At 32.6% G+C, this 23,213-nt stretch overlaps 3 protein-coding genes across 4 annotated transcripts; all 3 read right to left on the minus strand.

The window, feature by feature from the left end:
* Nucleotides 1-275: 275 nt before the first annotated feature.
* On the minus strand, nucleotides 276-2,450 carry LOC146531910 (uncharacterized). The gene has a single exon (XM_085197377.1). It carries the CDS (start codon nucleotides 2,448-2,450, stop codon nucleotides 285-287), a length of 2,166 nt encoding a protein of 721 aa, XP_085053503.1. The 3' UTR covers nucleotides 276-284.
* A 314-nt stretch (nucleotides 2,451-2,764) lies between these two features.
* TER94 (Transitional endoplasmic reticulum ATPase TER94) lies at nucleotides 2,765-12,539 on the minus strand. The gene is made up of 15 exons (XM_085197399.1): nucleotides 12,379-12,539; nucleotides 11,996-12,101; nucleotides 9,792-10,045; nucleotides 9,302-9,494; nucleotides 8,737-8,947; nucleotides 7,897-8,109; nucleotides 7,304-7,497; nucleotides 6,703-6,867; nucleotides 6,260-6,467; nucleotides 6,026-6,153; nucleotides 4,957-5,122; nucleotides 4,385-4,554; nucleotides 4,103-4,240; nucleotides 3,808-3,962; nucleotides 2,765-3,491 (listed from the first exon to the last, which is right to left on the minus strand). Exons 1-15 carry the CDS (start codon nucleotides 12,393-12,395, stop codon nucleotides 3,392-3,394), a joined length of 2,418 nt encoding a protein of 805 aa, XP_085053525.1. The 5' UTR covers nucleotides 12,396-12,539; the 3' UTR covers nucleotides 2,765-3,391.
* A 2,044-nt stretch (nucleotides 12,540-14,583) lies between these two features.
* LOC146531912 (meckelin-like) lies at nucleotides 14,584-22,598 on the minus strand. Of its 2 annotated transcripts, none has more exons than XM_085197400.1 (19): nucleotides 22,434-22,598; nucleotides 21,912-22,153; nucleotides 21,401-21,518; nucleotides 21,234-21,301; nucleotides 20,814-20,938; nucleotides 20,293-20,431; nucleotides 19,712-19,827; nucleotides 19,285-19,438; nucleotides 18,693-18,827; nucleotides 18,325-18,450; nucleotides 18,171-18,258; nucleotides 17,457-17,584; nucleotides 16,934-17,154; nucleotides 16,727-16,804; nucleotides 16,565-16,593; nucleotides 15,859-15,926; nucleotides 15,498-15,646; nucleotides 15,134-15,245; nucleotides 14,584-14,813 (listed from the first exon to the last, which is right to left on the minus strand). In XM_085197400.1, exons 1-19 carry the CDS (start codon nucleotides 22,537-22,539, stop codon nucleotides 14,736-14,738), a joined length of 2,280 nt encoding a protein of 759 aa, XP_085053526.1. In that variant the 5' UTR covers nucleotides 22,540-22,598; the 3' UTR covers nucleotides 14,584-14,735. The 2 variants fall into 2 exon arrangements, 1 of the variants encoding a protein (XP_085053526.1); XR_014878750.1 differs by having other exon boundaries at nucleotides 14,795-14,813; nucleotides 15,413-15,646.
* Between the last annotated feature and the right edge of the window lie 615 nt (nucleotides 22,599-23,213).

Below are 23,213 nucleotides of genomic sequence, written 5' to 3' on the forward strand. Positions count from 1 at the left end.
GTTGTTTTTTTTAGATTCTAGATAGACAAAGGGAATGTCGTCGCCGGATGTTTCGAACCCACAACCATCGCATTTACAATGTGAACAAGTTTGTAGAACTAGTGAACTCCTTCCAGACCTGTTACAGCAAATGGCGGTCAAAATAATAAAGATTATAAAAAGTTGTATCTCGTAGCATGTTAAATTAAAAACAATCATCTATTTTTATACGTTTTATATATAGGTGATGTAGATTAATAAAATATCAAAGTTTGCTATATCAGTATGAGGAAAAATATTTACATTTAAAATTGGCAATCCTCTCTTTTGAATAATTCTTCCAATTCGGGAGCTTCGTTCATTAAGCGTCGTAAAGAACGTGCTCGTTCACGAGCGAATGTTGGAGGGCTCACCAATAGATTAGACGAGGAAAATGACTCTACGTTTTCCTTTTTAGGACCCTTCATAAGATTCTCAAGGATTTTTTCAAGTTCTTCATCTGAAAAACATGTGCACAAATACTCAAACTCTTGATCTGAATATTGGGTACTAACATCTTTTGTTTTCGATTCGACTTTGGCGATTTCCGGTACTAACAGTTGCTGCCTTCGAGATTTTTTAACTAGTTTTTTCAATTTATCCAGAGGGCATTTCTCGTAAAACGGCAAGTCTGGAGGTTCATACATAGACATATTGCGCATGTACGCAGGGAGATGTTCTTGTAAATGTTTTTTAGCTCTTCGAGAACATCTACATCGTTTTGGGTAAACAAAATTGATATAACTATCCCATTTCGGCTCACGATCATGTGCCAATTCCGTTTTTCTATATTTTATTACACGTCCTATGTCAGTAGGCTGCCATGGAATAAATTCTTGTGAATCTGCAATTGGCAAAATAGGTCTTATTTTAGGTAAACTCTCACAGTAGCATGTTGAAACTCTACAAAGACTACATTCGATGTTCACTTCCCGGGGGTTGGGGATTTCATTTTGTAATATTTGCATTAGAGAGCTCTCTTGTTTTACGTGCTCCTTATCCATCGATTCAGTAGGCTTTATAGGAATATCGTATGTATAATCGTGGTCATCAACAAAGTCCTCGTCGTCTCCTCGGTGACCTTCGAGGAACTCAGTGAGCTTATCAGCGAACACTTCTATATTATCACAATTGGAGTATATCAGTTTTTTGTTCACAACGATAACTGGTAGGTGGGAGGCACTAGAAGTACAGTGCTTAGGACATAGGTCCTCTTGTATCCTGGGCTTAAACTCTTTATCACGACACACATAAAACGGGTGTGGTTTTGGTACAGGCGTATGAAAGCCAGCTTGTTCGGGAACAAAAATACTTTCAACGCTAGGATTTTCCATGGCTTCGCTTAGCTGTAATAGCATCAACTTCTCCATATTAATAAAAAAATCTGCTTGTTCAGGTAAAGTTTTTAAACAGTACTTGACGAATTGTTGAAATCTTTTCACAACGTGACAAATTTTTTTCTGCCATATCTGAATAAATTCATTGCGTTTTTTTTCTTTTTCTCTTTCACGCTTTATTTCAAAATCTTGCATTTTGATCCTCTCTGATAACTTTTTAACAGTTTTTTCATGTTCGTGTTTTGTAAGTTCCATATCTTTCTTGCACTCCTCTCGCTCCTTTAGGGCTACATACACTTGACATGCCAAATTCTGACATTCTAGCAGCACTCGCAACTTTTCAATGGCTACGTGTTTCTCTAAGTTTATATCGTGTATTTTATTCCCCAACTCCGTCCTTGCGTTTTCGACATCCAAAACAAATTTATCTTTTAACTTAGTCTTTTCTTTTAGTAACTTATCAGCGTACCTGTCGTACAACATGATCGCCTGTTGCTTTAGAAGTGTTTCGTAATGTGTACTCATCATATCAAAGGCTTCCTGTTTCACTCGTTCAACTTCCTTAACTGCCGCATCGCGGAGTAAATTATCTATTTTTGATAATGACGTCATATACAATACGGTATATTGCTGGAACGCCTTTTGTATTTTGGACGTGTTTTCTTTAGATTGCTCTCTAGAAGTATCATCCCATTGCTTCCTGCAACTTTCTATAATTATATGTTTCCAATTAATTTCATTTTCTAGGAGAGCTTTGCGTTTCTCTTCTTCCATTTGTTCCTGATGTTCATTAACTATTTTTTCTCCTAAGAAATCTATGCCTTTGAAACCCAACTTCGTTATAAATTGTCTTTTCTCAGGTTTCATTACGGCTCTGCCGGCGAGTAATTCTTTTGGTGGTACATACCAGTCGCTCCCACCACCTTTAAGGGGCGGTTCAAGTCCAGCGAGAACTTTAAGTTTAGGTGACATCGATTTAAAATATACTTCCGCAAGTTGTGGAGACATCTTCTCTTTCATGACACTCTGAGTAGGAACAGTTTCAGAGTCAAAATAGGACTGTCTAAGATAATAATCGTCGCTAAGTTCAAACATTTCGTAATTGCAAAATTTATTTTCTAAAATTTAAAACAATATAAAACATTGACAGGTGTCTGTCACTGTAACGAAATAAAAATTTAAAAAACATATACTTAAAATGTTAATTGATTTATGAATTTTATATTGTTTTCATTTCTTTTTGATAAAATTCTCTGATTCTATTCTGATTTAACTATTTTCACAGATATTAAAAGTTGCCAACACCTAATTTAGCATATATATTTAATTGGCCAAGGATTCACATAATAAAATAAATAAAATTTAAAATGAGAAAAAAAAAACAAAGACCATATAAATAAAACATCCAATTTTTGACTATAAAAATCTTTTATTATTTATTAAAAATCACTGCGCTGAGTCGCATACACGACCTGACATTAAATATACGACGTGGGAACATAACACAGAACTAAACGTAAGCGATTGGAACTAATTCAATTAAAAAATAATACATTTATAATATATTTGGAATTGCGACACTCAGACCGACCTCCAAACACCCAGTTAATCTTAATTTAATTAAAGAGCTGTAAAGAAGACAAATATACTACTAACATAGTTAATTCGAAGGAAAAGAACATTGAACTACCAAGCCACTCGTTTCCAAGCAACGTTATTGGAAACTCAAATACAATATAAGTTTTGTATATTTGTGTATATCAATATCTAAGTAACGTTAGAGAAATGTTTTTTTGTAAAATAGGCTAAGGTAGTAGGTTCAATGTTCGTAATGGAATCGGGCTCTCACATTCACTAAAGTGATCTATTGAGATTTATAAAAGAAATTATACAGAAATTTATATGTAATGTAAAGTAAACAAAACAACACTATTAACAAATCAGAAAAGAAAATCTAAATCTTCAAAACCACTTTAGCTTCCGACCAGTAGTCAATTACAGCTCAATTTATATAAGTAATGTCAGTATGCACGCGTCTAGCTATACAGGTCATCGTCCCCGCCTTCTTCCTGGAAGGTGGGCTGGTCCCCTCCTGACGTGCCCGTGCCGCCTGACGCCGCGCCTGACGTTGGGAACCTGGAAATTTAAATATAAATTATTAAATCTCTTTTTTAACTTCAAACTGTTTTCATCTAGCAGGATAAAGGGAAACTAGTATTAAGACACCCCAATACTCAAGCACTGCCCAATTTTCGAGACATTATGTGTTGAGTGTCGGAAATCGACGTCACACTATTACTACGAAAGGGGAGAAATGACAATAATTTAAATATGCCCCAATAAAATATAATAAAAATGGCCAAAATTCATAAACAAGGAACCTACAACCATCATCAACAATCAATACTATAAGATGTATATAAATAAAGGTAAATAGTATCAATCCACTCACCTGAAGTTAGTGCCGAACCCGCGGCTCTGCTGCAGCGTCTGCGCGAACATCTCGTACTTGCGTATGTCGTTGTCGGACACAGAGCGCCGCGCGAACTTCATCGCCTCCTCGAAGTGCGCGCGCGATATCTCCGGCACCGGGTCCTCCTCGTCCATCTGGAAACAATATTATTATATTTACATTTAATCATTATATGAGATAAATTTAATGGTAACAGTCGTGCACTGTTTAATTTTTTAACATAAATAATTGAAAGTTAACAAATATAAAAAACAAATAAAAAAATAAAACATACATCCATAACAGCGGCGGCGGCCTGCTGTTGACGCGCGCGCTCCCGGTGTATCTCTGCCTCGATGGCCTGCCGGATGGCCAGCTTGCAGGCGCGCTGGCAGATCTCCGTCAGATCAGCTCCACTGAACCCTTGGGTCACCTGTGATTGTGTTGATATATTATTTTATGATGAAAGGACAGAATAGGTTATATTGAAGTCCACATCCCTACATTAAAATAAAAGACTAACAACAGAATCTAACCAGAATTTTTCATACATTTCCGTATAAAAACAAGACATCACCTTAGCAATATAAGACAGATCAACATCCTTAGCAATGGGTGACTTGCGTAGATTAGCCCTGAGGATTGCCTCACGGGATTTCTCATCTGGCAGTGGTATGTAGATCAGCTGGTCGAGACGTCCAGGTCGAAGGATGGCCGGATCAATGATGTCAGGCCTGTTTGTTGCACCTGATTGAAATAAAATTATAATGGTAAATTTGACAAGTGTGTGATAGTAGTTATATCTATTCTTCTATACTAATTAAAGAGTAGTTGTATTACTTTTAAATTATTAATTTACGTTTCAATAATTTTAGTTCTTTAAATAGTAAAACATATTTGTTAAGTAGTATTTTGAATTTTTATATTAAATGTATAACACTTTTTTATTTTTTTTAAATAATAAGAAATCATTGTTAATTACGTGTCGAAAAAACCTAGTATTTAAAGTAAGCATCTTATAATACATATTGCCTAACATACATAAATACCTACACAATCTAAAAATCAATTTTAATACATTTCCTTTAATTTAAATCACAACATTTACCATGTTACCACAACATAATATTGAAATAAACTTAAGCTGACCAATAATGAAGACGTTCTTCTTGGCGCCCATGCCGTCCATTTCGGTGAGGATCTGGTTGATGACGCGGTCCGCGGCGCCACCCGCATCCGACACGGAGCCCCCGCGTGACTTGGCGATGGAGTCCAGCTCGTCAAAGAACAGCACGCATGGAGACGCGGAACGGGCCTGTACATATACATTTTTTAAAATTTCGCGTTGTAACCCACATATCTAGCCAGGTAGGCGCGAAGCGGACACAGTATTAAAACATTTTGTTCCTTACTTTCCGCCAAATTCGAACATTGCGTTTTAAGTGGCGGTAACCTTGCCTTGTTAATAGAATGAAGAAATAAAAATATTTCTTTCCGCAAGTGGTAATTGAATCCACAGTCGTCGCTTATGGAGTTACACACCACTGTGCCAACACAAACATATTAATCTTTAACTATATTTAAATTATCTATATATATAAAAGGACTTGTCCTCACTGACTGAGGTAAGACGCACGCACAGCCGTAACTGCTGATGGTAGAAACGTGAAATTTGGATAGATGTTAACTTTTGTAATCTGGACATCCACTAAGAAGGGATTTTGAAAAATGTTAACCCTAAAGGGGTGAGATAGGGGTTGAAAGTTTGTATGGAAAAAAATTTAAATAGGCACCGATTTTTATAAAATTTGAAATTTAGATTTTTAAAAGTATTTAATTGAACACGTGTTTCATCGTTTTCTAAAATTCTTCTCCTAAGGGTGCAAATAAGGGGTTGAAAATTTGTATGGAAAAATCTTTAAATCGCCACCGATTTTTATAAAATTTGAAATTTAGACTCTTAAAAATATTTTATTGAACACATGTTTCGTGGTTTTTAAAAATTCACCCCTAAATACGCAAGCGAAGCTGCGCGCGTCCGCTAGTCTATACATAAAATACAAATGTAACTGGTTGCTTTCTTCATGAGGATATTTATCAATACAATAATACCCAAAATGGTATTTTTTTCAAAAAATATCTGTTTTTACGCGTTGTGCACGCTATAGATATTTCTTAGTGTCTTGCTTTTAATTCTCAAAGTACTGTGAAAGCATACCTTATCGAAGATATCTCGCACATTAGCTTCCGATTCACCAAACCACATAGTAAGCAGTTCAGGACCTTTCACTGATATAAAGTTGGCCTGGCACTCATTAGCAATGGCCTTGGCTAACAAAGTTTTACCTGTATAAAAAAACATATTTTAATTGATAATAATAATTTAAAAAATCAGCTACATGCTATATCCTGAACACAGCAGGCAGAGGAAACCTAGTGTTAAGACACTTACCACAACCAGGCGGTCCATAGAACAGCACGCCCCTAGACGGCTGCATACCAAACTTCAGGAACTTGTCCGGATGCTCCACAGGGTACTGGACAAGCTCTTGCAACTCACGCTTGACGTTTTGTAGACCTCCAATATCGGTCCAAGTGACGTTGGGAACTTCTACTACTGTCTCACGTAGGGCAGATGGTGAAGATTTGGTCATTGCATACTGTTGGTAAATGGGAATAAAGTTATTATTTATTACATAAATAGACCTAATAATATTTTTTTTAGTAAAAGCTATAAAATTGTAATAAATATTATAATTATCACTGTCAAAAATAGATGTTCTTGTTTTCTGTGCAACTTGATACAATTTACATAACCACTATTCATTACCAACTTTACAAAAAGAAAAAAAATTACAATAAATCAATTTCAAACAAATATAAACAACAACTTACACGGAAGTTATCCATAGACACGGCCAATGAGTTGAGCACTTCCGCATCGATCTGATCATCCTCCAAGTCGATCAGGTCCATTTTCTCACGTATCTGTTGCAGGGCGGCCTCGGAGCACAATGAAGCGAGATCCGCACCGACGTGGCCGTGAGATTCAGCTGCTATCTGTGAAAAATGAATGTAGAATGTTATTAAAATAATAAGAATTGTGAAATTAACTAATTTAAGGCAATGCTAACAAAATTAGGGGAGTGGGGTATCTTCACACTAGATTGGCTCTGCGTACCCTGCTACATGCGGGATACAACGTGAGGTGATATAAAAAAATAAAAATCAGCACATTTTCTTGCATTGCAGGATAAAGTAGAGGAAACCTAGTGATAAACACTCAGTTTGTCATGTAATAAATAACTTTCCCAGCATTGCGTGTAGAGTGGCGTAACTTAACATCGCATTTTGTCTTGTTACCAGAGTGTAGAAATGATTTATTTTTATGAAACTTCTAAATATATTTTACTATTATATTTTTCTATCATTAGCATGAAAAAACACAATAAAAACTGATAAAATTCTAAGAATACTATATTATTTCACCCCATACCTGTTCCAAATCGACATCATCGCCCAGCTTCATATTCTTAGTGTGTATACGCAATATCTCCAGTCGGCCGGTCGCGTCCGGAATTCCAATGTCGATCTCTCTGTCGAAACGGCCGAAGCGACGAAGAGCCGCGTCGATCGAGTTGGGGCGGTTCGTGGCCGCCATTACTATCACGTGCGAAGATTTCTTCATACCTAGGAAGTAACTTGTTAATTACTTTATGATTTATTTCATTTTAAGCACATTGACATAGCATCGTATGTAATAATAATAATAATAATAATATAACACTTTATTGCACAAATAAGAAGGGGATAAAATACAGTACATGATAAATATGATTAACAGTGCAATGGCGGCCTTATCACTAAAAGCGATTTCTTACAGGCAACCAAAATGGATGTATTGTATTAACTTTACAGACCATCAATATTTTTTTAATTAATATAAATTAACTTGATTTATATAACTGAAACCTGTAATTTCACCCTCTTGAGAACCGTTCAAACAGCGAATTCAAGTCACACACACACTCCATTCCAATTTCAATATAACACCTTAAAAACACAAAAATATTTTTAAAAAACACATACCATCCATAAGTGTCAATAATTGTGACACAATACGGCGTTCAACCTCGCCATGGGTCTTCTCACGCTTAGGTGCAATAGCATCCAACTCATCAATGAAAATGATAGCTGGTGAGTTCTTATCAGCCTCTTCGAAAGCCTTTCTCAAGTTGGACTCTGATTCTCCGGCAAGTTTGGACATGATCTCCGGACCATTGATCAAGAAGAAGAATGCACCTGAAATATTATATTAATTTAGATATTTTGGCTTCAGACTGTAAACTACATATTGTGAGAGCCTAGTTTTAAGACGCTCCGTTCTTCACTTTCTCGAGGCATAGCGTGTTGAGTGGTAGGACTCAACGCTGCGTTTTTACATTACTAAAGCATGAAAATTTTAAATATTAATTAAATTAATTAATATTGAAAATTTTCAAAATTTAAATTTATTTCGTGAGTGAAAATCGAATCCACAAAAGTCATGTTTCCAGTCACACACTTGAGACACTGTGCCTTAATTGATTTGAATAAATCACTTATACGTATTGTTATATTTTTGGTTACATATTAATGGTATACAAATCTAAGAAATAGAGAAATGAGTATAAATATATAAATAGGTTTAAAGGTATATAGGTTTAAAGTTACGACTTCAAAGAAAATACCCAATAAAAAAACGTATACAATGCGGTATTATGACCACTATGTATGTATTCAGGTCAGATAACTGATATTGTCATGGTATTTTATATCCCACTAAGTTAGAGATAGATAAATGAAATAAGAATGTAAATAGTAGATGGACACAGAAAACAAAATAAATAAAAACATATATGCAAAGTTGGTCTTGTTTTTTTAACAAACCTGTCTCATTGGCCACAGCCCTAGCTATGAGTGTCTTTCCGGTACCAGGCGGGCCATACATAAGTATACCGCGGGGTGGTTTAACACCGATCGCTTTGAACAAAGATGGATGACGAAGCGGTAACTCCACCATTTCCTTAATTTGGGCGAGTTGCTTGCGACAGCCTCCTATGTCGTCGTAGCCTACTGCGTTGAGAGCTTCTTCTTCTTCCTGTTATATTATTAATAGATTAGTTTAGTTTATCCAAGAAAATACTATAAACGTGAAAGTTTGTGGGAATGGATATTTCTTCCACTTTCACGAAATAATTATTAAGTGGATTTAGAAGAAATTTTAATTAAATACAGCCTATTCATCAGAATACCAACACAAAACATAGGAAAAAAGATATAGACAACAGGCACATACATACATTATGACATACATTATAAGAAAATAATTATAAATAAAAAGTTGATATATTTTTGTTTAAAATCTGTGAACATAATTCTTGCTTTATTCTACTAATCTCCAATCATTATATGTAAAATAAATACCAAAACATAAAATACAAAAACAACTCACCTCACGTTTAATAGGCTCACCCTCACAATGTATGACCGTATCAGGTGCCACAATACAGTACGGCGCTGGGTCAGTCTCAACCACTTTGAACTCCACCGCTCGCATACCACCGCGAACCATGAAGGTGTCGTCACGGTGGATGGGCCTGTACGCCTCCATAAAGTATGGTTTGAGGTAGACTTCAAATAGATTTCTGTATAAGAAAAATATATTATTATTATTAGTATCTCACTATATACCGCACATATAGCAGGGTAGGCAGGGAATGTAGCATATTATAAAATTCACCCAAGTCAGAAATCCATCTTGAAATGCCATTTTCAAAAATAATTGATATATGTATCTATGGATGGATCTCAAGATTGGTCTGAGATTTGAGAGCGATTTATAAATAAGTGGTCTAGGACTAGGAAATTGATAACTATTTAAAATAATAATATTTAACATTTTTTTTAATTAAATCGAACAAACAAACAATCAATCAACTTACCCAGTCAAACCTTCAACTGAATCATCAATGGGCAGAATATGGACACGCTTGCCATATTTGACAGATGGACACGGTGCTATGGACACCACATCGGAGAGACGGACACGCAAATTGTTGCGCACTACGCGGTTCATACGTATCTTCTCATCTGGACAGTTGTCGTCAGAGAGAACTATGCATACAGTCTCTTTGCGACGTTTGCCTTTCAACAACACTGTGTCACCGCGAAATAGTTGTAGCTGCTCCATTTTAGCCTAAGGAACATATTTTTTTTAGTTAGACTAAAAATTTTCGAAAGATAGCATGTAAAACTCAACGCCGTGCTTTTGCTTCTTATCAGAGTAAAGAAATAGAAAATATTTCGTTCATTCGAGTAGGACTCAAATCCATAACCATCACGTTTAGTGTTTTATTTAGATATGGTTGATTACTTCATTACATCAACAAAGAATTAAAAATTAAAATCAGCTTCACACTGTATCCCGCACACCCAGTGTTAAGACTCTTTGTTCCCCACTTTCCGCTAAATTTTGGAGGCATAGCGAGTTGACTGGCGAAACTCAACGCCGCGCTTAGCCTGGACATCAGAACAAAGAAATATTTATTTAAATAAATATTTCATTTTCTCCAGTGGGGATCGAACCCACATCCAGTCGTATCTACAGCCACACTTTGTACCCCTGTTGTACAATTGACCTCTCAACTTATTACAACAACAACTTACTACAAAATTAAGTTTTATTTTTTTTCTCTTTGTTTGCCTAATCTGTAAACACCTTCATGGTACAAAAATAAATTTACATTTTATTTTTTATTATATAGTATATTTTTTTGTTTAATGTAAAGATGGTAGAAATCTATAAAGCACACTACAATATAATAATTATTTTTAATTATAATATGGGGGGGGGGGGGGGGGTTTTATACTGTAATGAAAAGATAATTTAGTTTTCTTACTAATTGTATACTATATTTTTGAATTTGAATATTCTTTGGTGATGTGTAACATTACAGCAATATCTCTACCTAATAAATATCACATTACTACAATCTGATGAAAAGTCTACAAAAAAGTAGATTACATCCTCTTAAAACAGAAGCTCAAAAGTCCTAGGAACAAAGTATGTATATGGTAATGAAAAAAAATAGTTTTTCAATATTTGAAGTAATATTTCATGTAAAAAGAAATACCAATTAGACAAGAATATTCTTATAAAAATGCAAAACATTGAATCAATATGTAAAATTATTGACTAAACAAATATTACATTGAGACATCAAGTTATTTTATTTTTTTTATATTCAAAATGTCATTATACTTTGTATTTTATAGACAAATTTTCAAAACAATACAAGGCTTTTAAATTATTTATTTTATACTCTGTAAAATTATCTTTATTGTAGAAAAAGAAAAAAATACAAGTGGACTATGAATTAAAAAAATATAATAATTCTTACTATAAATTATCAAAATCTATTTAGAATTAAAGCTTATACATACATGATCAAATAAACTATAACAAATATAGTTATGAAATATTAGATTTAAAATTTTTATCTCAGCACCTATTAGTCAATTGAACAAAATAAATAAAAGCTATATATAAAAGCTACTTTATTGGAGCTACATAAAATGTTCATGAAGTAAAAGATAGGATTATGTTTCTATTGTTGTACAAACAGACTGTATCCTGCATATAGCAGGGTAGGCAGGGTAAACATAGAAACCAAATTAAAATTAACACTTGTTCGCCCCGGTTTCCTTTGAATTCTGGAGGCTTTGTGTGTTGAGTGGTTTGAGAAAGGAAAACAACAGAGAAAAGTCCCCCAAGTGGCAATCAAAACCACAACCATCACATTTCCAATCGCTTCCTAGTTCCTTTGTGCAGTGATCGACCGAATATATTTTTATATTCAAATAATGCATGAGAGAAAGAACCCTGAATACAACATTTGTGAATCAACAGCACATCATCAGAATTTATATTACAGTTATTCGAAATAAATCTAAAGAGAATGAACATATTCTTAAATTATTGACAAATGTATGAACTTTTGTTACATTATACAATTTTTACATAAAATTTCATTTCAATTTCATCATAAAATAAATTATGTACTTAAGATGGCAGGTCTATAAACTATTTTTTTTGGCTTTTTTATGGTAGATATTAACTGCCTAATTAAAAAGACAAAGAACCAACCTGTGACAATGCAACGACAGAGTTGTCATCGCTGACGGCTTCCTCGACGATGAGGCGGTTGGGCCTGTCCTTGCGGCGCAAGATCGCGGTGGAAAGATCATCAGGGCTAAATAAAACAGATCATTAACCCAAAATGCCCGGCTTGACAACAGCGTTACTTTGCAATTTTGAAAATGTAAATGACATTTTTCTTATTCAACTGCACTTTTATACACATTAGAAGTATTTAATAATTTTAAATGTTGATATAACACCAATACAATATACTTGTAATATGAGGACATGATGACAAGCCAATTTTCGAATATTGGTTTCCATGATTTTGTAACAATTCGAAAAATATTTTAAAAACACTTATAATTTTCTATTATTTGCAATCTCACCTCTTATTATCTGCCATTTTTATCACTAATTAAGCTTAAAAATTTAACAATTATTTGTAACGCCGAATGTATAAATCACTTGTTCTCTACTTCATGAGCCCGCTGTGCGTGACGTTGCTGTATTTCATTTGTTCTATATCGATAAAGGCAGTGTTGCCACTTAGTGAAGCAAAGCAAGCCTGTTCTTGTCTATGGTTTTATCGACTATTTGTGCATCGATTGATATATTTTACGTATCGATTATTTGCCAATTTTTAATTTTTAACGATATTAATATTTTAGAAGATTTTATATCTTATAATCCCATGAACATCAAAGTAAAATTTGTCGAAATAATTTGAAATGTTTATATACTTAAAAATATTTTGGAAATATAAATGATAGATTTACTATGATAAAATTTATTTATTATCTTTGCTTTACTTTTTTGATTCATTCTTTTTGATTTTTAAAATATAGAAATGTGTTTAGGATAATGTGAAGAAAGCAAAAATATATACCTATCTATGTTAATAAAAATAATTATTTCTCATTTGTAGACGAGGATTAACCGAAAGCAAAAAGTTGTTTACAATTTTAATCATTTTAATACAAATTTTATCTATTGCATTATTTTAAGAGACCGTAGTGATGCCCGCTACGTTGATATAGGTAATTAAGTTTCAAATTTCACCTACATACAATACGTCCAACTAGCCGTGGCCACCCTGAAGTTAGGTTTTCTAAAGTCTTGGGCATTGTCGAGAAAAACAATAATTAAAAGCAAGAAAATCCTAAAATCAAATCAGGATTTGTTGACCGTACTGTAATCTTCTATCTTCTATATAATATATAAATGGACATGTCTCTCACTGACTGAGGTAAGACGCACGCACAGTCGTAACCGCTGACGGTATAAACGTGAAATTTGTACAGATGTTTACTTTCGTAATCTGGACATCCACTAAGAAGGAATTTTGAAAAGTTTTAACCCTAAAGGCAGTAAATAGAGCTTGAAAGTTTATATGAAATTTCTTTTAAATCGATTTTTATAAAATTTGAAATTCAGACTATTAGAAATATTTTATTGAACACGTGTGTCATGTTTTTTTTTTTAATTCACCCCAAATCACAGGCGAAGCTGCGCGCGTCCACTAGTATCATATAATTACAATCAAAGAAAAAATAGTTCAAGATTATTTTCAAAATAATATATTCTTTTTTTATGTCAGGGGACATTATAGGACGACATAAAGTGGGCCGAAATAACAATTGCCATTGGAGATGGATGCCAGCAGTGGACGAGGACATGTTGATTATGATAAGAAGTTCTTGCATCTTCTTACTATCCTAAATTATTTTTTCTTGACTGCTAATTATTCATAAATAAACAAATACGTTGTAGTGCAGATTTTTTTTTCTATACAAACAAAAATTAAAATTCTTATTTACTTATATTTTTATTTATTCAAAAATACATAGGTTAGTTTTAATACAATGTGTGTTCCAAATCGTCAACAAATTCTTTGACAGCATGTCTTAATTTTCTTTCTATATCATTACGATCTCGTGCACTTAACTTAAGGATACTTCCTAAAATAGTCTCTAAAAGTTTTTCGGTGTCTTCGTCTATATAAAGCTTATCTTTTGAGCCATAATTCTTTAACTCATAAACATAATCTTCAAATTGCATATACTGTTGCAAAGTAAAAGCGACGTTTATTGCCTCAAAAAAAGCTGTGCTATGCGGTCGGTTTTCCTCCAATATTTTTTTGTATATTAATAATTTTTCCTTTACATCTTCTGGGTACATGTGTGACATATATTTGAGATGTTTGCCCAATCTTTTGGCATATTTATATCCTAATTTAAAGATATGTCGACTTAAAATTCTACAGTATTTTGGCAATCGTTTTTCAGGAAATGATGTTGTTAGAAGCTCTAATAAACGACGGATAAATCTTTCAAATATACCTTCCGTTCTCGAATCACTTTCCTTTTTCAAGTGAGGTAATATTATCATACGTTCTGGATTACGAGTATCAATAACACCTTTAATGCTTATATTGTAACATAATTTCATATGAATTATTAATAAAACTAAACTCGTACACGTAAATCCTTTTAACATATTTTATGGAATGCAGAAGCTTATGTCACGTGTGATAAACAAAGTTATTTCTTATTACCTACGTTTTTTATTTCATCTAATTTCACGGTTAAAAATCTCATTTAATATCCACATTTTTTTCTTTTACAATTTTACTATAAATTGGATTTTATATATGGATTTTATATATTTGTACTTGACAAATGCTTTAGAGTACAAAAAATATTAAATTGATTAAACATAACATACATAAACATACGAAAGTCCATCAATTTTTAAATTTTTCAATGACAATTTTATTATTTACATTCCAATTTCCTAACAATATTCGTAGAGATTTCATCACCTGAAACAATTTTCATAATTATTTTTTAATTTCTTACTGTAAAAAAATATTTTGACTATAAAGATTGGGGTTAATTGTGGCGCGGGCTTGTGGTTGTGGGTTCGATTCCCACTAGAGGAAATAAAACATTTAATATTTTCATTTCTTCGTTCTAGGTAGGGGCAAAGCATGGCGTTGAGTTACACCACTTAACATGCAATGCCTCCAAAATTCGGCAAAAAATGGAGAACTGAAAGGTGTTAAGAACACTAGGTTCCCTCTGGCTACCTCGCTGTGTGCGTGAAAATAAAAAAGAATGTCTACAATATTGTATGACTTACCTGCCACGTAACCAATGTAACTAGAGCCGCCAATAAAGGCTGAGTAGTTACAATTACAATGAAACCAAAAAGCATAGCATCAAAAGTTGCAAACAGCCATTCTTCACCTAACCTAAAAAAATATTTATAAATATTTGAGTTCTTTACACACTTGACAACATAACCTAGGAACAAGGCAATGAGTTAATCTAAAAAAATCTATTAATAAATTTACAGGTGGAAGTCTCAGCGAACTGTTTAAGGAAACGGCCTATAGGGTAAAATATTTCAAACCCATACCTAAAGAAATTAATCAAGATGCCTCAACAGTTTGGACGTAGGATTTTTTTTATATATATACAAGAAAATTAAAATAATAACATACCACGTCACAGCAAAGCAAGAGGGTATTATGATATCTGTATCGTACAACAGGACGCTCGTTTTCCCTCCTTCTCTTTCAATTAGTTCTATATTCAATATTTTCTCTAGTAGAGTTCTTTCACTTGCTACCCAGTTCAAGCCATCCAGAGCCTATATCACACATTTAGATTATATTTTCTATTTAATTAGCCAATTAATTAAATTATGCTTTCTTTGTGTCTCATTCAACCATTTTACTAAATTGTTAAAATATTGAAAAATGTTTGTTGAATTAATATCTCTTAGTGACAAATTAAATAATATTTTTTTCGTTTGTTAGTTTATTTATGAAGAGAATCTAAGAAAATGTGCAATAAACTCACCCTTTCAAAAAATGCTCCCAAAAATTTTGATAAAAGATCATGGTTCCTGTCATAATCAGCATAATTTCCTACAACATTTATTATCGTTACGTTGCAACACTACGTTATCGTACAACACTAGCATTGTACGTCATAGAATTTCAATAGGACATTCATAGATAATAAACCTATACTAGAGATATGTGCTACTGATGAATCAGTTTACAATATATAAATAAATTAATCAATTTTTATTTACTCCGCCCTCTGCACTAGGTGTCGTAGTTTCTAGTTTAGGTACCTATAGCTATTAACTTTTATTGTATACTAGTGGACGCGCCCAGTTTCGCCTGGGGATGAATTCTAAAAAACCGTGAAACACGTGTTCAATTAAATATTGTTATGAATTTCAAATTTTATAAAAATCGGTTCCAACCTCTATTTTGTCCCTTTAGGGTAAAAATACAATACAATATATAAATATGGGACATTATGCTTGGAATGCCTCGTCATAGCGTATCGGAGAAATATCTACATATATTAGAAACATAAAAATTCTCTAGAGTAGTAATCTAACTGCGCCACAATGGCGTCAAATATAACGGACGTATGTAATAAATAACATACGAATATTATAACATAAATATTTACAGTACATTTCTAAGCATTCGTAATGACTTTTAAATGTTGTAAAATTAATTTAGACTAATATTTAAAATGTTCTTACCGTTGTTTGCCAGTTTTTTATACACAGTTCTGAAATATATATCAATCATAGTTAAAAAACAAAGTAGCCATAAAAGTTATGTAAATAAAAATCTATATGTTAGAAAGATCGTTAAACGAACGCTTTCCTAATTATAAGTTTTTTTTATTTAAAATAATGTACCTTAATTGTGAAGAGCAAATAACTCGACATGTTTGGAGTGGATTTGTATTTGATCTAAAACCCATTAAATCTTCATTTCTATAAAAAAATATATTATTTACTTACGAAACTGAGTATATTCTTAATTCTTAGGACATTCAACAATTTCTTTTATTCATATTATTAAATCAATATTAAAAGAATCTATATGTACAAATCGATACTGACCTCCCATCCACATAATGTGCGTAATATTCTTCTTGAAACACTATCAATGACAACTCTAGATCAGTACATAATTTCAACAATCTCTTCGGGGATGATTCAAACAGTTTGTCTAACAGAAATCGAAGACATATAAACGTACCATACGAACCCCACCAGGCAGTGGTTGCTACCACCCACTTGTAACCTTGACTTTTTGGTATATATATCCAATTATCTAAAATCTACAAAACTTTTGTTATAATATTGAAACTTATATTGCACACAGCAATGAAAAACAAACAATTATGAAATTTAAAGCACAAGTAATAAAAAGATGAGTATCGACGTTATTAGGACATTATTATGTAAGTAACTAGCGACCCAAAGTAAGTTTTAATTTTCAAATATAAGCTATTCTCATGTAAAGTTTCGTATTAACCCGTTCAGTAGTTTTTGCGTAAAAGTGGAACAAACATCCACCCTCACAGACTTTCACATTTATAATGTTAGTAGGATATTCTTTTAAATAATAAGAGCTGTTTACGTGTGTTATCAGAAGTGTGCTTATAGCAGTAAATCCAGGAGATACGAATCGTATTGTTTGCATTGACATCCATTCTCTATTTAATATTCTCAATTTCCAGTCATTCGATTTACGTTGACTTAAAATATCTGAAATATACGAAACAATATTGTTATTCTTCTTCCTCCTGGCATTAATCCCGGCTATTGCCAGGGTCTGCCAACGAAACAATATTGTTATTATACAGGGTGGAAGAGGCAGCGCTTCTTTTACTGAAACTGCATATAGGGTAAAATATTTCAAACCCAGACTAAAAAAAAATAATCAAGGTACCTCAACAGTTTAGACGTAGGAATTTTTTTTCATTTTACGACTTTTATCCATACCTGTATTTCGTGTCACGCACACATACGTATGCGACGTTGCCGCTTTGACAGGTAAGTGTGTGCGTGCCTATGTTATACTTTACAAATGGCGTTTTATTTTAAAACGATAATTTTATTATTTATTTTGTTTGGAAAAATAACTTTTTCATTTTTGGGAATTATTTTTTTTCCGAATTATATTAGGCTTTTATATAGTAGTTAAAACTGTGGTTTCATTTAAAGTGGTGCTGACAATTCCACCCTGTATAAAGATATTTTCCAAATATTTCGAAATAAAATATCTGCTTATGCAGCTTTCATAACTTAGTCTTTTTAGCTATAAGATAAGAATGGACTAAAACGAACATACCTGTTGTAGGAGGATTGTATTTTGTCCAGTCCAAATAAAATATATCACAACGACATTGGTTCCATGTCACCCATAAAACATTGGAAACCTATAATTTACAAAAACATGAAAGTACTACGAATAAAATGTGATTAATTTTCTTTTTGATACATACCTTTAAAGCAAGAACTACATATATAATTACTTCGATCGCATATTCCTCTGTTTTCGACAATGGTAGAGTCAGTCCGAGCGTACCCGCCTCTGCTGCGAGAGCATGGAGTGTTGCAATTACTGTTGCCTACAATGTTTTTAGTCATAGAATTCGTTGAAAATAGATATTTACAATAGAATATATTTTAATCTATTGCACATTAAGATTTTAAATAAATAATTAAATAGAATGCGTTGTATTGTGTTTTTCTACGACAAAAAAACTCTATAAAATGGAATCGTCTATAAAATGGAAAAAATTGGAAACAAAAGACTTTTTATTTTTATATTTTTCCTATTTACAAATATTATATGTTTATTTATACTCACATAATATAAGGCATCGGCAACGTAATTAAAAGTTAAAGGAACTATCGCAATGTAGAGCCCGCCTCTCCTCACGACACCTCGCCATTGTATAAGAGCATACAACACCATTAATAGACCAAAAACTCCTCCCCATATCTATCAATTTTTTTTTTTAAAATAAATAAATTTTCAAGAAACAAAATAAATGTAAATGAAATAAAACATGGTTTTTGCTTTACACTTTGGATACATTTTAAACATTTTTTTCTAACTTTACGCTGTATACATCATGTACTAGAGTAGACACATCCACATGTTGTCTTTATATTTTTAGGGAGGAAGCTTAATATTAAGATATTTCGCTCCTCACTTTCCGCCGAATTCTAAAGGCATTATGTGTTGAGTGGCGGAACTCAACACGGCGTTTTGCCTCAACACCAGTGATCTCTACAATATATTCAATTAACTGTTGTAAAAGATGTTTAATTTGTACCCTAAACACTTTACGTAGATTACCATTGAGATTATTCTTAAATTTAATAGTAACAAGAATAAAAATATATTTTAAACAAATATATTATAGCTACTAAAATAGAAGATGGTTTTTACTAACTTCCAAGCTGCGTAGGACTCCAGCACTCGGCATGTCATGTTCCACTTTAATATTTGTTGTAATAATATTAGTTAGATGTGACTTTGTAGCATATTGCGCTTCTACTTCTACCCGTAATTGAAGAGATCCTATTTTGGACGCATCTCGTTTTAACCTTTAAGAGTATAAACATTTTTTTTAACATATAGGAATATGAGGTTGAAAAAAAGAGAAGGAGAGAGATAGGGAGCCTAGTGTAAGCACTCCCTAATTCCTACCAATTCTAGAGGTATTGCATGTACTACCAGAGGGAAGAAATTAAACTATTAAACATTACAGTTTCCGAGCGGGAATTGTGGGTTCGATTCCCACTCAATAAAATGAAATATTACTGAACGTTTACAGTAACACGTTTGTTTCTCATATAAATAAAAATATAGATACTTACCGCACTTTAAATAGCAGAGTTTGTAAGTAAATTGTATTTGTTATATTTTCTATCGTGGAAAGAAAGCTGTTAACCACAAAGAACTTTCTAAATTTACCGGATGGCCAGGCAGATTTCTGTAATATAAATACAGACTGTTTATATTACCATAGACTATAATTAATTTTTATACATAAATATTCGTGTTAATAAATTACTTTTGAGGCCAGACGTAGCGCAAGGCACAGGCATGTGACTGTAAAGCAACAGGTTGTAGGTTCTATTCCAACTCGAGGAATGGAAATATTTTTTCGCTCTAGTGTGTAACGTTAAGTTCCGCCACTCAACACGCAATGCCTACAGAATTCGGCGGAAAATTGGAACCGGAGTGTCTTAACACTAGGCTACCTTTACGAGTCGTATCACTAGACTAGTACATTTGGAATTTTGTGTTGATAAAACTTAGCTTACTTACCTACCATGAGGTAGAGATACGAATATTTTTCTAAATAGAGAGAAAAAATCAAGAGAGATTTCAAAATTATTGTCTTCTATCGTTCAAGTGCCAAGTGTGCTATAATGATTTTAATTTACATAATTACCTGTATATAATGACCGCTCGGTTTAAGTATAGTAACAGGTAAAGGCATGAAACTGGCATTGCTTGGTGAATATAAATATAATTCCATAATATCTCCATAGCCTGTTTTATCGAAAGATATATTTCTTGAACAACGCTGCCTGAAACAAATTTAAATTAGTAGAATAATTAAAATGCAATATGTCGTTTTGTTATTATAGTACATTATAGTTGTTAGACCTATAAACGAGTGTTCACTCGCGTGTACAAACACCTTCACGCCCATACAAAGTGCACACGTTTAATTAGCTGAGTACGCTAGCATACGAAGAGATTATAAAACAATTATCTAACAATTTCACTAGAACAATAAAACAATTTATTATTAAATTCTAATGACTATAAACATTTACATAATAAAAACCATCTATTGGTAACTCTAAAGTTTTTAAGTTTTAAAGCCCCATGGAGAATTTTCGAATGGAGAATTTTATCCAAATAATTCACAAGAGATCCCTTTCCTTACCGCGTTCGGTTACTTACCAAGTATCATCACCAATTTTAATATTTAAAGGCGGAAGACATTTGTGTCCATTTTGACTCGTGTCTTCGAGAAATTCAAATCCACCATCACTTGTATGTATTGCCATAGCTATTTTAAGCGTATCCTTAAAATATTTCAATAAATTACTATTTATATAGTTCATCACACAAACCCTACACATAGAGGCCGAAGCGTGCGACTGTAAACGCTATGGTTCTGGGTTCGATCCCACTCTGGAGAATAAAAAAATATTAATATTTTCATTTATTCGCTCGTACAAAGACAAAGCACGGCGTTGAGTTTTCCCAATAAACACGCAATGCCTAAAAAATCTACGGAAAAATGACAAACGGATTTCCAGAAAAAGTCACAAAAACAATTATATGAAACAGCTAAATAGATAAATAATAGGTACTTACCCGACTTAAATCTAATAACAAATCATGTTTTATCACCTTGGTTTCATCAATAACCAGTAAGGGAAGTCCTGAATGTTAAAGGAAAATTAAATAGTTTTATTATTTTATATTTATATTAATTATTTTCATAATTAAAAATTAACTCCATGTACACTTTTATTATTTACCTGGATATATCGTTGAATTTCCCTGTAACCAAAGCCTGCAGGGACCAGCCAGATCAGTTGTATAAAAATTTTGAACACAGATGCTCGACAGTGCACGACAAGCACGAACATCGTGGTGCTAAAAAGTTAAGCATTTCATATATATTTCAAATTTATTTCATAATCTTAATATACAAATTATTAACTTAAAAAAAACTAAAACGAGCTTAATACAGAAGAATTTATTAAGAATAATCTAACAAGCTCAACTCAACAGGCATGCCAAGCAGAGTAGGTCTTAACACTAAATTCTCTCTGAGAAGATTTTCTCTGAGAAGATTCTCTCTGAGGCGATTTTCTCTCGGAAGATTCTTTCTGGAAAGATTCTATCTAATGTTAAGACACTCCGTTCCCCAATTTCTTCTTCTTCTTCGAATTCTGAGGAATTGCGTGTAGAGTGTCCAGAAACCTGTCCGTTTACCCGTTTGCCATCACACGCTTGTACCTTCATTCTCTAACTTACAAAACTTACAGTGCACATATATTCCAGTTTCACTATCTCTAACAGCTGGTCTGGATGTAGCTCGTTCACAGCATATTTGGGTCTGTCCATAACATATTTTTTTGGTATGCATTTGTCTTTAACAATTATTTCATATTTACTGCACGTACAAGCTTCACATTTAACGCAAACATTGTTGGATGCTTTGTATCCTTTAGCGCATTTAATACATTGTACTTCTTTCATAGGAGAACCGTCGAAATTTTGAGTTACTGTAATTATAACCAAAATAATAACTATCTCATAAAAATATGTATATAGCCTATATAATCTTCAATATTACATATATTTATTAAATCCTAAATATATATTTAATAAATCATTTTTCTTATTCCATAGTATTTCTTCATATCATATACTTAAGTAAAAAAGTGGAAAATATTACAAATATATTTAAAGGTAAACCACAAAATAAGGTATCCTAATATAATATTCTATTTATATGAAATATATACATACATACATAAATAAATAAATATTATTATAATTTACCAGAAATGTAATCCTTGGGACACTTCCTACAAACTACCTTCCCTGATGCACTTTGACATCGACGAGGTACACACATCGTGCCATCAAATGACACCATTTCAGTCATATTACACGGCTTACATCGATTTATTGATATTGCTATACTATGATCTTCACAAATACAGCCAAATCCTGATGAAATCCAGATGAATTATATATTATTAAAATGATAATGTAATTAATGTCTACTAGTAAAAATAAATGAAATACTAAAGAAATTCTGAAATTATGACACAATGTTTAACAATTCTAAGAATAGGAGAGCAAAAGATATTTTTTTAGCTAAAAATATAATTTATCACAAAAGACAACGTCTGATGAATAAAGAAATATAAATTACAAGTTGTTTATATAAATACTATTCATATTTAAAAATCTTACCATCTTTAGACGTAACTAACGATTTATTTTTAGAACATGGCAAGCAATCCAGTAAGCTTGGTTCATAATAATGACCATCTTCACATCTCCCAGGTAGTTTTAAGCCATTAACACAAAGTAAAAATGTAGCTATCCATATTGTTTTTGAATAATGAACCATTGTTAAAATTAATTAATACTTATTTTTAACTTACATTTTAAAAATCACAATTAAATACTTTGCAGCTCGATCTATCGAACTCTACTTTGTTTGCGCATTTTCTTGTTGGGTGTTGCTTGGTGACGCATGTGGAGGGGACACTTAACAGTAAAAAATAAGAATAACAATTTTGTTTCATTATTTAAACATTTGATTATAAT

This window comes from Heliconius melpomene, chromosome 14 (genome assembly GCF_056956725.1).
Source record: "Heliconius melpomene rosina isolate 202511_hmr_F chromosome 14, ASM5695672v1, whole genome shotgun sequence".
NCBI classification, from domain to species: Eukaryota; Metazoa; Arthropoda; class Insecta; order Lepidoptera; family Nymphalidae; genus Heliconius; species Heliconius melpomene.

Bases quoted from the DNA above. Each gene is read 5' to 3' on its own strand.
- TER94 (XM_085197399.1), bottom strand. The intron at 10,046-11,995 runs GTTGGTTCTTTG...TATGTTCCTTAG, and splicing joins CTGTCGTTGCATTGTCACAG to GCTAAAATGGAGCAGCTACA. The intron at 8,948-9,301 runs GTGAGTTGTTTT...ATAATATAACAG, and splicing joins GTGAGCCTATTAAACGTGAG to GAAGAAGAAGAAGCTCTCAA.
- LOC146531912 (XM_085197400.1), bottom strand. From the start codon at position 22,539: ATGACTGAAATGGTGTCATTTGATGGCACGATGTGTGTACCTCGTCGA. The intron at 19,439-19,711 runs GTAAGTATCTAT...ATACTCTTAAAG, and splicing joins ACTCTGCTATTTAAAGTGCG to GTTAAAACGAGATGCGTCCA. The intron at 15,647-15,858 runs GTGAGTTTATTG...TGTGTGATATAG, and splicing joins TGGGAGCATTTTTTGAAAGG to GCTCTGGATGGCTTGAACTG.
- LOC146531910 (XM_085197377.1), bottom strand. From the start codon at position 2,450: ATGTTTGAACTTAGCGACGATTATTATCTTAGACAGTCCTATTTTGAC.